Genomic DNA, 12,405 nt, shown 5'->3' on the forward strand with positions numbered 1-12,405 from the left:
TCCAGGCTGATGAAAATGAGAATATGCAAACATAACCACACGTCTCTTTTGTGCATGATTCGTTGCTCATGGGTAATGAAATTCGGTTCGTCCGTGATGAAAAAAAAAAAAAGAATATGCAAGCACAACCACAAGTCTCAAGCTGCTACTACTATTACCGATGGAGCAAAGGATAGGTCGTCATGCGTACATGTCCACGACAACCAGTATGATCTCACCTTGTAACAGCATAGAATGCGCTCTCAGTTGCAGTGTTCTTGGAAGGGAACTAGCCATGGGACTTTCGTTCGGCTTGCTAAAACTTGGCTGAAAGTGATGTTGTGAGAGAAAAATACTGTTCTAACTGAAAAAAAAAAGAAGCCGAACAAGCCGGATATAAGGCAAACTGAACGGGGCTCAAAGGCAACCTGAAGTCACAGCTGAAACACAGCTTAATAACTCACATTGTCCAAAAGGCAATAAAAGAGACATGATCGGACCGCAAAATCCTACGAATTGAAAATAGTTCCCAGCGCCCACCAGAAAATCAGGAAATCACAAACAGTTGTCTGAAAGCAAAATGAGCTGACATATCCTAAAAACCCATCCCACTGCATAAACTCAGAAGAACGCAACTAGTACTACTCTTGGGCCGCCGCCGAGCTGCCCGCGCCGCCGGCTGTCCCAGCGCCACCACCGCCTTGGTCGCCCTCCCATTCCTCTGTGCTGGTGTCCTCTCCGTCTCCGACAGGTGCCTGGACGTGCACACGTTGGTGGACGATCCGTCGTGCGCCCTCTAGGACCCAGTCGTGCCGCGCCTGTGCTTCGTCCGTCTCCGGAGGGGGCAGCTCCTCTTCCACGGCTGCTTCGACGACCGCCTGAAGATCCACTTGTGGGTGCAGCCGCAAGCAGTGGCCGAGCACGAGTTCCGTGGTGCCCACAGCCACCTCGCGGGCGCCCTCTAGCCAACGTTCCGGCATAGCGCGGACGATTAGCTCCAGACGGTCCACAACGCGGCCGAATAAGGCACAAGAGTCCGAGTGGTCCGCCTGCCGCAGCTCACCCGGATCCAGGTCTAGCTGGCGGAGAGCAGCACGGGCACGATCGTAGGTGTCGCGGCACAGATGCTTCTCCGCGATCGCCTTTTCGAGGTCCCTCTTCACCTTTTCGAGCTCGCGCTTCATTTCATCATCCTCTCTAGACAGATGAGTGATGGCCGTGGAATATGGCAGATGGTGCTCCGAAGCGGCGAGCAGGGGAATCGATACCATGGTCTGCGCTGAAGCTGGGAGCCTGTAGCATGCAGAAGTAAATGCCGTGAGAGGACGGCGACGAGGAGAATGAATGAAGGGGTGCCCACTTACCGAGAACAAGAAGAAAGACGCCCACCGTCGAAGATCTCGGGTGCTGGTGCGAGAGTCCCGCCGGCCTCGATGTTGGGGCCTAAGGTGGTGGCCGAATGCGGTGGGGGCGTCAGCGGTCCCCCGCCCTCCCCGTCAGGTCGGAGGCGGGTGGAACGGCGGCGGGCGGAAGGAGACAAAGACAGCCCGCTTTCCTCCGTCTCTGTCTCCGTGGGGAGCGGACGTTTCCGGCGCCTCAACGCGCGCGTGCCGCCAGACGTCGCGGCGTGGGGCTGCTGCTCCATCTCTACGGGGACGGCCGTGGGCATCCTCTGGATACGCAGGGAGGGCTCTAGCTCGCACAGCGGACGCGCCTCCGCCGGGGGCAAGGTGTCGAGGCCCGAGGTCCCGAGAACCTCCTGCATCCAGTCACTCATCTGGGTCGGGCTTAGGCCACCGGCGGCTGCATGCGCAAGAAGACGTTTTATTAGGAAGAAGAATGTGACCTGTTATTGAAACTTAATGATGTACGTACCCATGAAAATATTGTTTCCACAAAAATGATGCATTACAACCTTTGTATATGCCAGAAGAAACTTGATGGTCATGAACCAAATGCAACCGCTGTTACACAGTTAACTATACCAAGGGCCATATCTATTCGTTCTCGTGTGTATAGCGATCTTTGCCTAAGGAGGAGGTAGCCAGTAGTAGCTGGCGGTGGGCCGGTGGCTCGCCGTGGAGACGATCGAACTGACATGAAAATAAGGGAGAGGCTGCATGCTTAATTACCTTGGGGGAAAGTCCGTGTGTCGTCGTCCTCTCCGACGTAAAAATACGCCAGGCGCGCCCGATTTCGAAGCGGCGACAGCCGGCGCTTGATGGCGTCCGCCAACACCATAGCCCCGGTGAGCCCATGTTGCCGGAGCTCCGCCACACGCTCCTGGAGCGCAGCTAGGTGAGGGGTGTGGCGGGGCAGTGTTTGCCACGTGTCGGCGCTCACAGCAGGCTCCGACGGAACGGACGTCTCCTCGTGGCCGCCGTCGTCCTCTATGTACACCCACTTATCCTTCCATTGTTGGGGTACGTGCGTCTGGACGTAGATGAACTTTGGGGTATTTTGCTTTCTGCGAGGTCGGAAATGGCAGCTACCGATTGTCCGCGGGTTTGAGTTCCCGCGGCAAATGTAGTAGCTCCTGAAGAGGTCGAGCGAAGGCGGCGCCCCCAGGAACTGCTCGCAGAGGTAGGCGAAGACGGAGAGGATGACGAGGGAGTTGGGCGTGAGGTGGGCAAGCCGGATGCCGTAGTACCGCAGCACGTCGAGGAGGAAGTCCGAGTACGGCGGCACCGCTCCGGCGAGCACGAAAGATTGGAATGTGAGGCTCATGCCGTGCTGCGGCTTCGGCAGTAGGCGCAGGGCATTGGCCCCGGTTGCCGGGACGTGAGCGCGGAGAGTGGAGATGTGGGCCTTGGAATGTAGACAGAGTTGGACCATGGCAGCAGGCAGGAAGAGATGGAGTCGTGTGCAGGCGCAGTTGGGCCGCAGCAGGCGTGCAAAAACGGACAAACAAATATTGCAAACAGGTTACATAAACAGCTGCGAAAACAGCATTTTATTTGGTGCAAGAAGTTGAAGCGAGTTAAAGCCAGCTTGTTTGGATAGAATCTGAGGCTCTCTAGATTCCATCAGCCTTGTTTGGAGTGGTATGTTTGTTTGAGCCCTACCATGGGAACCATGCATGGATGCATGGTCCACGACAAGAGCGGCTGCGGGCCGGCAGCAAGGAGAAGGACCGGCGAAACCAAAACGACCGGCCGGCCAATGGACGACAAATACGATTGCATTGCCAGACGGTGCTTTTCTAGTGCCGACGGGCGGCGGCGGGCTCACAGTCCGGCCGTCCGACCGGCCCCGGACCAGCTGGACAAGACAGCGCCTCGCCGTCGGACCCTACGCTCCGCTCCGCTCCGTCTATCGTTACGCGAATGGGCCACGGTGGTTGCCGTGTGGCGACCCGTGGCTACATATACTACCGCGTCAATTCGTGTGGCCGGCCCTAGGCGCTGCATGGCTGAAAAGAAGAGCTGTGCCAAAATTCCTCTATGACAAAGGCAACTTGGCAATAATGCTAGCAGGGCCGTCCCGGAGAGATCCGAGGCCCTGTACTAAACTAAAAAAAATGGATCCTACTGGCTTAGAGAAAAATACGACTGCAATAAAATGTACGATGTAATATATTATATTTCAATAAGATATATCAGGGATGATTGAAAGAACAAAATTTAGACCGATTTGCAGAAGACATGGCTTCAATCTTTAAACACTATTCTACTAGGCTTCTAGATGAAAATATCAAAAAACAAAAATTAAAGATTGATCCGCTAGTCGCTATAGTTTGTTGTGAATGAACTAGAAAAAAAATATGGATGATTAGTATTACCTTTAGGCCTCGCCTCGGTGCCTCACCGGCCAATAGGAGACGAACAGGTTTGGGATAGCAGGAGTCGAGAGAAAATGACACCGTGCGGTCGGCCGGAAAATCATTTTTATTACGCTTGCTAGTGGGCGACGCTATTGGGTCAACGAAACAATACAAATACTTGATGTGCTTAACTACATGGGTATGGCCTTAGGGCATGAGCAATGTATAGAACCGTGCCTGCTCCTATACTGTGATGTGACCTGGCCTGATGAGCTGATCAAAATTTGCCACAATGTATAGTAACGTACCTGGCTCTATAAGTGAGGCCCACACCATTAAAAAATACCTCCTCCAACTTCCTCTCAGCAGCGGGAGCAGCAACGACAAGAGACGGTGAGAGAGAGTGCATGATTTTTTATTTCTCGGAGCCGGGTTCGATAGATGGGAGCAGCTCCTTCGTCGAGTCGACCTCACAGTGTGAAGGAGCAGGTCCGATCCTTGCATTAAATGTATCGGAGCGACGTCGAACTACACACTGCGGACGCTCTTATGGTACTAAAAAATTGGAGGCCTATAAGAATTGGAGGCCCTGCGCAGTCGTCCAGGTTACGCGCCCCGGCCTAGGGACGGGCCTGAATGTCACCTGCCACGAATTTTATCAGACAAGCCGTGTGACCGTGTCCAAATTGTTCGAGATCTCTCACAATAGAGCACATGTGTCTGTTCCGCGACACAACGGTTATCAACCATCTTTGAAGTCGTGGAATTGCTCCATCACATACAGCTCGTGCCCAGCGTCTGAGGCAGAGAACTTGTGTTCAAGCGCCTCCCATGGTTAGCAACATTTTTGATGTTCATGTAAACATCACACAGCTGGTTAGAAAGAACGCTAAGGACACATAGACTCCTGCACCTCTTTCTCAAATCTGAGAGGTAGGGCAGGAGAATTACTCATGACCCAAAAACGCCCATAGCCGAGAGCCACAGCTGGGCTCTCGTCTGCCATCTCTTGAAATTCACACCAGTGAACTTCTTTGGTTTCATCGCATTAGAATATCCAGCCATCACTACATGCCTATCAAGTTTTTGGATTGTTGAAAGTAATAGCAATTTAGTGACGCATAAACTAATTCCAATGATGAGGAAAAGAACAATAACATGGATCATAGGTGTGTGATTTAACTCTAGCACTACGATCCGAGACAAACTCAAACTCCCTAGTGCTAGTAACAGAAGGAATGGTAGAACGAACAACAACGAAATTGTAGACATCCTTACAGTGGCGCTATCAGCGCTAGAGATAGCGCAAAAATAGTCAAAGCAGACCGTCGATGGAGATCCACGAGCAATGGCGTAGAGGGAAGAAGACGTCCGGTAAGCAATCGCAACGGCGCTTCCCAAAAACCGGATACTGCCCCTACCCCGTGCAGGGACACGAGGGGACGTAGACTTTGGTGACCTACCCTCCCGACGCCAATGACACGTCGGCGACGGGATTGGGAAGACGATGGTGGCGTAGCACAGTGGCAAGTGGAGGAGATGAATTGTGTGTACCGAGGACGATGTCTCGTCCTAATATATACACGCGCCGAAACTATGGTTGGTAATTAGCCACGCAATCACAACATTAACGTGATTGACCTGCCGTTAGTCGACTAGAGCAATTAGAGCAATCTCTACTAATGCGAGAATAATTACTAACCAAAATAGGACAGCGCAATTTTCTCCATGCATGCAAAAATATAGAGTGGCAAAATAAAGCCGCGCACCTGCAAGATTGAAGCGAGAAATCATCGAACCATTCACGCGCATGTGTTTCTTCCTTTTCCTCTCCCCAGTAGCTCCAACTAGTTGGAGACAATTCAACTATTTAAGTTGGCCTCACTCTTTCTAGAGTACCAATATGGGACTAAAGTCCACCACCATACCATGCATGTGTGAATGGACCTTTAGGATTTATTTGGAATTATTATTTGGACCAGCCCGAATCTTCTGACAGGATACGGTTGCACCCGCTCCAACTGAAATCCAGCTGCTCTGACGCATGCAGTGTCCATAGGGCTCTTTTTCTCTCTTTTCTCCCCTGTTTGTACAACACATGCATGCTCCTGTTATTTTCGTAAATGCATTTTGCTAATCTTTGGTGGCGTGGTGAACTTGGTAATTGTTTTTCGAGTGGCACTCTTGCAGTTTATGCATGGACTTTGGAGAGTATACGTGCATGACAAATAATTCTGGATGTATATTACTAGCTTGATAGGGCGCGCTTTGCTGCGCGGGCAACGGGAGGAGCGCAAACAGCGTGGGAGAACAGAGAAAAAAAAAACGGACGAACAGTATTGCAAACAGGGTCCACAAAACAGTGCTGAATAGTGCTTGATAGCCTGCGAAAACAACATTTTATTTAGTGCTGAAGAAGTATAGATTATTATTCATGTATTGGGAATTTGACATTTTTGCTTCTGGAGGCCATGGTTCTGGTCGAATCTCTCTCTCTTTTCTTTTTGCGTATTAGTAGGTCATGTTTAAAACAGTCCAGCTGCAGGTACGGCTACAGCTGCACTGCACCAACAGGTACCGGTCATGTTCGGTAGGACTTATTGCTGCTGCGGCTGATTTATAGGGCTGATTTGCTAGTGAGAGAAAAATACCGTTCCATAACTAAAAAAGTAGGGCTGATTCTAACTGATAAGCTCGAGCGAACAATACTAACTGTAGCAGCGGCAAGAATGAAGTTGAAGCGAATTAAAGCCAGCTTGTTTGGATAGAATCTGAGGTTCTCTAGATTCCATCAGCCTTTGTTTGGAGCAGTATGTTTGTTTGAGCCCTACCGAGATTTTACCAAGCTAGCTTATAAATCTCCAAGAATCCAAATTAAATTGAACATTCTGTAATAATCCATTCATTATATTAGTACTCTCTTAATTAATAGTACAACAGTTCTATGCTTACGTCTCTCCAACAAATTAAAGACTGTAACCATGCATGGAACGGGATGGATGGTCCACGACAAGAGCGGCTGCGGGCCAGCAGCAAGGACAAGGACCGGCGAAACCAAAGCGACCGCCCGGCCAATGGACGACAAATAGGATTGCATTGCCAGACGTTGCTTTAAACAGCTTATTCGGTTGGCTGCTTCGTACGTTGTTGATTCGTGAAGAAAGTACTGCTGACTGGTTATGTGAGAGAAAAATACTATTTCGACTGAAAATTTACGATCTTTTACGACACGCCACAGAAAAAGAACATGCTGGCGCCGACGCGCGGCGGCGGGTTCACAATCCGGCCGGCCGGCCCCGCACCAGCTGGAGCAGACAGCGCCTCGCCGTCGGACGCTCCGCTCCGCTCCGTCCGTCCTTAGGTGAACGGGCCACGGTGGTTGCCGCGGCGGCCCGCGGCTACATACGCTACCGCGTCAATTCGTCTGGCCGGCCATAGGCGGTGCATGACTGAAAATATATATTGTCAGTATTTGTTTCACTAATAATATAATAGAGATTTCTCAAAAAAAAAATAGAGAGAGAGATATTACCTATATAGTCCTCAAAATAATGTGTCTTCTTGCCTCTTTCCGTGGTCTGTTTTTTTCGAACTTACCGATAAAGCCTGGAAACAAAATTTTCTTACTTGTATAGCCTTTCGTCCGTTTCTAGCACGTAACGGTGTTAATCTAAGGGTAAAATAACCATTTTACTCCTGGCAAAGAAAATAAAATACAGAGTTTAGTTTGTCTTTTTTAATTTTGGGATAATATTGCGCAAATAAGGTCTCGTTGGCAGATTTATGTCCTGGCTGATTCTTCTTGCCCTTGCGGTTCTTACACTTCTTCGCAAAGTGCCTAGTCTCACCGCAAACGAAGCAAACAACCTCGTCCATGTTCTTCTTCTTCTTCTTCTTCTTGAATTGAGTAGTCTGGTTAGCCTTGTGCTTGTTCTTTTCAACTTGCAGCATCGTGTTAGCACTGGACTGCCCTTCGGGTGCTCTTGGTGGAGCATCCTTTGCCCGAGCCTTCTCTTTAACATCAAGACCAGCCAACAAATCTTCAATAGAGATTTTCTGTCTTTTTATATTTCAGAGTTGTGGCAAAGTTCCTCCATGACCAAGCCAACTTAGCAATAATGCCACCCGCCACAAACTTATTAGGCAAGACGTGTCCAAGTTATTTGAGCTCCCTCACAATAAGTTAGACCTCATGAGCCTGTTCCACGACAGAACGATTATCAACCATTTTGAAGTCTTGGTACTGCTCCATCACGTACAGCTCGCGCCCAGCGTCGGAGAAGAGAACTTGTGCTCAAGCACCTCCCACAGTTCAGCGGCACTTTTGATGTTCCTGTAAACATCACATAGCTGGAGAGAGAGAACAGTAAGGACGCATTCGACGAAAATTGTCGTAGCCGCGGTAAACTCCTGCACCTCTTTCTCAGATCCGAGAGGCAGTGGGGGAGGATTATTCACGACCCAAAACATGCCCATAGCCGAGAGCCACAGCTAGGTTCTCATCTGCCATCTATTCAAATTCACACCAGTGAACTTCTCCGGTTTCATCGCATGAGAATATCCAGCCATCACTAAATGCCTATCAGATTATTGGATTGTTGGAAATAATAGCAATTTATTAAAACATAAATTAGTTTCAATGATGAGGAAAAGAACAACAACATGTATCTTAGGTGTGTGATTTAACACTAGCTCTACGATCCGAGACAAACTTAAATTCCCTAGTGCTAGTAATAGTAATAGAAGGAATGCTAGAACGAACAACAACAAAATTGTAGACATCCTTACAGTGGGTTTGTCGGCGCTAAAGATAGCGTAAAAGTAGACGAAGCAGACCGTTGATGGAGATCCACGAACACCAGCGTAGAGGGAAGAATATGTCCAGCGAGCGGTCGCAACGACACTTCCTAAAAACCAGATATGGCCCCTACCCCATGCAGGGACACGAGGGAACGTAAGCTTCGGAGACCTACTCTCCCGGCGCCGATGACACGCTCGAGATGGGATGGGGAACACGGTGGCAGCACACCATAGTGGCAAGAGGAAGGAGATGAATTGTGTGTACCGAGGACGACATCTCGTCCCAATATATACACGCGTCGCAGCTTTAGTAAGTAATTAGCCACGCAATCATAACATTAACGTGATTGACGTGCCGTTAGTCGACTAGAGCAATTAGAGCAATTAACATTAATGTGAAAATAATTGCTAACCAAAATAGGACAACACAATTTTCTCCATGCATGCAAAAATATAGAGTGGCAAAAGGAAACCGCGCACCCGGAAGATCGAACCGAGAAACCGACGGACCATTCATGTGCATGTCATGTGCGTGTGTGTCTTCCTTTTCCTCTCCTCAATAGCTTCAAGTAATTGCAGACAACTCAATTATTTAAATTGACCTCGCTCCTTCTAGAGGAGCAATGTGGGACTAAAGTCCCCTACCATACCATGCATGTGTGAGTGGGCCTTTGAGATTTATTTAGAATTATTATTTGGGCCAGCCCAAATCTTCTAATAGGATACAACTGCACCCGCTCCGACTAAAATTCGGGTGGAATTAAGGTCCTGTTTGGTAGAGCTCTCGGTGGCTCTAGCTTTTCGGATGCATGCATTGTTCACAGGAGGTCTTTTCAAAGCTCCTGTCCCCTGTTTTGTACAAATCATGCATGCTCCTGTTATTTTCGTAAATGCATTTTGCTAATCTTTGGTGGCGTGGTGAACTTGGTAATTTTTCGAGTGGCACTCTTGCAGTTTATGCATGGACTCTGGAGAGTATAGGTACGGTGCATGGCAAATAATTAATGGATGTATATTACTAGCTTGATAGGGCGCGCTTCATAAACAGTGCTGAATAGTGCTTGATAGCCTGGGAAAGCAGCATTTTATTTGGTGTCGAGGAAGAATATTACTATATAATCCTATTGTTCCTGTATTGGGAATTTGGCATTTTTGCTTTTGGAGGCCATGGTTCTGGTCGAATCTTGTTTTTGTTTTTTTAGGAGTGTTGAGTAGGTCATGTTTGAAACAGTCCAGCTGCAGCTGCGGTTACAGCTGCACTGCAGCTGCACCAAGGAGCAAAATTGGACTGTAGCAGCGGCAAGCAAGAAGTTGAAGCGAGTTAACTTCACCAAGGAGCAAAGTTGAAGCGAGTTCCAGTTGAAGCTTGTTTGGATAGAATCTGAGGCTCTCTAGATTCCATCAGCCTTGTTTTGGAGTGGTATGTTTGTTTGAGCCCTAGCTACCATGGGAACCATGCATGGATGCATGGTCCACGACAAGAGCGGCTGCGGGCCGGCAGCAAGGAGACTGACCGGCGAAACCAAAGCGACCGGCCGCCGGCCGGGATATTTTGGTTGTATATATACGCGTGACTACAGTGGACGACAGGCCCAGAAACAAATACGATTGCATTGCAGAATGCAGATGGTGCTTTCCTAGTGCCAACGGGCGGCGGCGGGCTCACAGTCCGGCCGGCCGCCGGCCGGCCCCGGATCAGCTGGACCAGACAGCGCCTCGCCGTCGGACGCTCCGCTCCGTCCATCGTTACGCGAACGGGCCACGGTGGTTTCCGCGGCTACATACGCTACCGGGTCAATTCGTCTGGCCAGCCCTAGGCGGTGCATGGCTGAAAATATTGTCAATATTCGTATTTCCTAATAATATGTATATATATACGGTGCGTGGCTGGCGTATTTTGTACTTATACAATGTAAACCGATATACATGACAACCGGATATTATATTACTACCTCCCCTCCGACTGAAAAAAAGACTTGGTTCTATTTGTTTCTCAGGTTTAACTTCCTTCGTTAGCTTTGTGTTGTTTTCTAAAAGGGGTCAAACTAACTGAACTTGTAAATTCACTCTAAAATCATAGAAAAACCCTAAATTCGAAAATTCAGTTTTATTAGGCTCCTAATGATATGCACTTTAACCTGGAACTAAGAAACCACCTTGTACTCTCTGTTTTTAGACTGTGCAGTTAAAATAAGGAAAATTTGTTATGCTCTGTTAAAAATTTCTAATAAAATCACAGTACACTAAGAACAATTAGGGAATCCTTCTGTAAAAATTTCATCCTTTTGTAAAAATTCCAATACCTCCGCATCGTCGCCATGGTGTGTGGCCCCTGTCACTCTCGGCAGCATCGCCGGCAGTGCAGGCCCTGCAGCTTATTCGGTCGGTGCTGATACGATCGTGGATTATTACTGTTAGTTGATTTGATATGAGAGAAAAATACTCAGCTCGTTCGGATGGTTCGGTGAACAGTAGATTTTGGCTGGTTTTAAATAATTAAATAGTATTCTGTGAGAAAAAATAAGCTGAAACAAACCGAAACAAGCTAATACTATACGAGCCGAACGCAGTGACTGTTCTTGCTGAAAATTTTAGCTCGTTTACGACCAAACGAACGTGCTGCTAGTGGCTGGAGCCCCATCGGTCCCACCGCTCCAAGGCTGGCCGGCTGGACAGAGCGAGGAAAGCAAGGGGGCCCACTACTCTTCTCGAAAGGCTACCTGGAGACTACTGCTCCGTTGATGGGATCGTGGGAGACTACTCGACAGCGTACGGAGTACTCCCTCCATAACCAAAAAAAAAAAAATATGACGTTTAGGACATGATTGCGGTAACCAAGAATGATTAATTAGGGGTTAGTTTTCCACCTTTGCCTCTAATAAATATGGTTCAGGGTGCTATCTTTACGAGAAAGTAACTCAGTCCAACTGGCTAGTGCGTGGAGGCATGAGTGATGCGACTCGGATTCAAACCCTGGCAGCCACTTTTTTTTTTTGCCCCCTTCATTTTGCATGGGCGTGCATGCCACTGTTCCACCGGCGTGGCGCGTCCTTTTTTCGCGCGGATGGAAGCTGGAGTCGCTTGGGGGGGCTGCATTTTCGCTTGGCGCGCGTTTCAGGTTGTTTGATTTTCTTATTTCATCTGCGCGCTCGGATGGCTGATGGTACACGCTCGTTTCGAATGAGAAGACCGACGATCGAGGCTCCACCGGCAGGAATCCATGGCGAAGGCTAAACCCTAACAAGGCGGCGGCAGCAGAGTTTCTGCGAGACGGAGCGATGGAGGAGCGAGGAGGCGTGGCTGCGTCGGGAGACGAAGAGAGGAGGCGCGCGTGCTTCTGCTGCAAGTACCGAGGGCGAGGAATGACGCGCGATCAATGCGGGCGACGACCGAAGGTGCGCGAGCAACAGGATTTGCGGGAGCGGAAGCGGCGGCGCATGCATGGCCAAGGGCATTCGCGTCCAATGTTTCCATCGGGAGGCCATAAGGTCAGCTTATACGAAAATGGGCTGTTGGCCCAGGACGTCTAGTATTTTGAATACGGAGGGAGTACTTATTAGATAACTAGTATATTGTCGGCGCTAATCCATACTACGGTGACATCTAGAAAAAAAACAGATCATAAAACTAAAATAAGTCATAAAGCTAAAAAGTAAATCAACTGACGAAAGAAACACAAATTCACTCTCTCACATAGATTGGTCATTTCTCACTCAAGAAAAAATAGACAAGCCCACGCAGCACTACGAAGAAAGATCTTACCGTTGAACAGATTATAATCACCATATTCATGAATTCTCTCAAAATTGACTAAAATAATAATGCAGCCCTTATTATCCCAATATCTCCATGCTAAATAAGAC

At 48.8% G+C, this 12,405-nt stretch overlaps 1 protein-coding gene across 1 annotated transcript; it reads right to left on the reverse strand.

Annotated features, from left to right (window-relative positions):
• Positions 1–402: 402 nt before the first annotated feature.
• Positions 403–2,876, reverse strand: LOC136457398 (uncharacterized). The gene is made up of 3 exons (XM_066457428.1): positions 2,112–2,876; positions 1,344–1,782; positions 403–1,272 (listed from the first exon to the last, which is right to left on the reverse strand). The coding sequence occupies exons 1-3, from the start codon at positions 2,812–2,814 to the stop codon at positions 621–623; spliced, it is 1,794 nt and encodes a 597-aa protein (XP_066313525.1). The 5' UTR covers positions 2,815–2,876; the 3' UTR covers positions 403–620.
• Positions 2,877–12,405: the final 9,529 nt, after the last annotated feature.

Source organism: Miscanthus floridulus, chromosome 6 (genome assembly GCF_019320115.1).
Source record: "Miscanthus floridulus cultivar M001 chromosome 6, ASM1932011v1, whole genome shotgun sequence".
Taxonomy (NCBI): domain Eukaryota; kingdom Viridiplantae; phylum Streptophyta; class Magnoliopsida; order Poales; family Poaceae; genus Miscanthus; species Miscanthus floridulus.

Coding starts and splice junctions, on each gene's coding strand:
- LOC136457398 (XM_066457428.1), bottom strand. CDS start 2,814: ATGGTCCAACTCTGTCTACATTCCAAGGCCCACATCTCCACTCTCCGC. Junction 1,783..2,111: donor CACACGGACTTTCCCCCAAG/GTAATTAAGCAT, acceptor TTGCGCATGCAG/CCGCCGGTGGCCTAAGCCCG. Junction 1,273..1,343: donor CGTCTTTCTTCTTGTTCTCG/GTAAGTGGGCAC, acceptor TGCATGCTACAG/GCTCCCAGCTTCAGCGCAGA.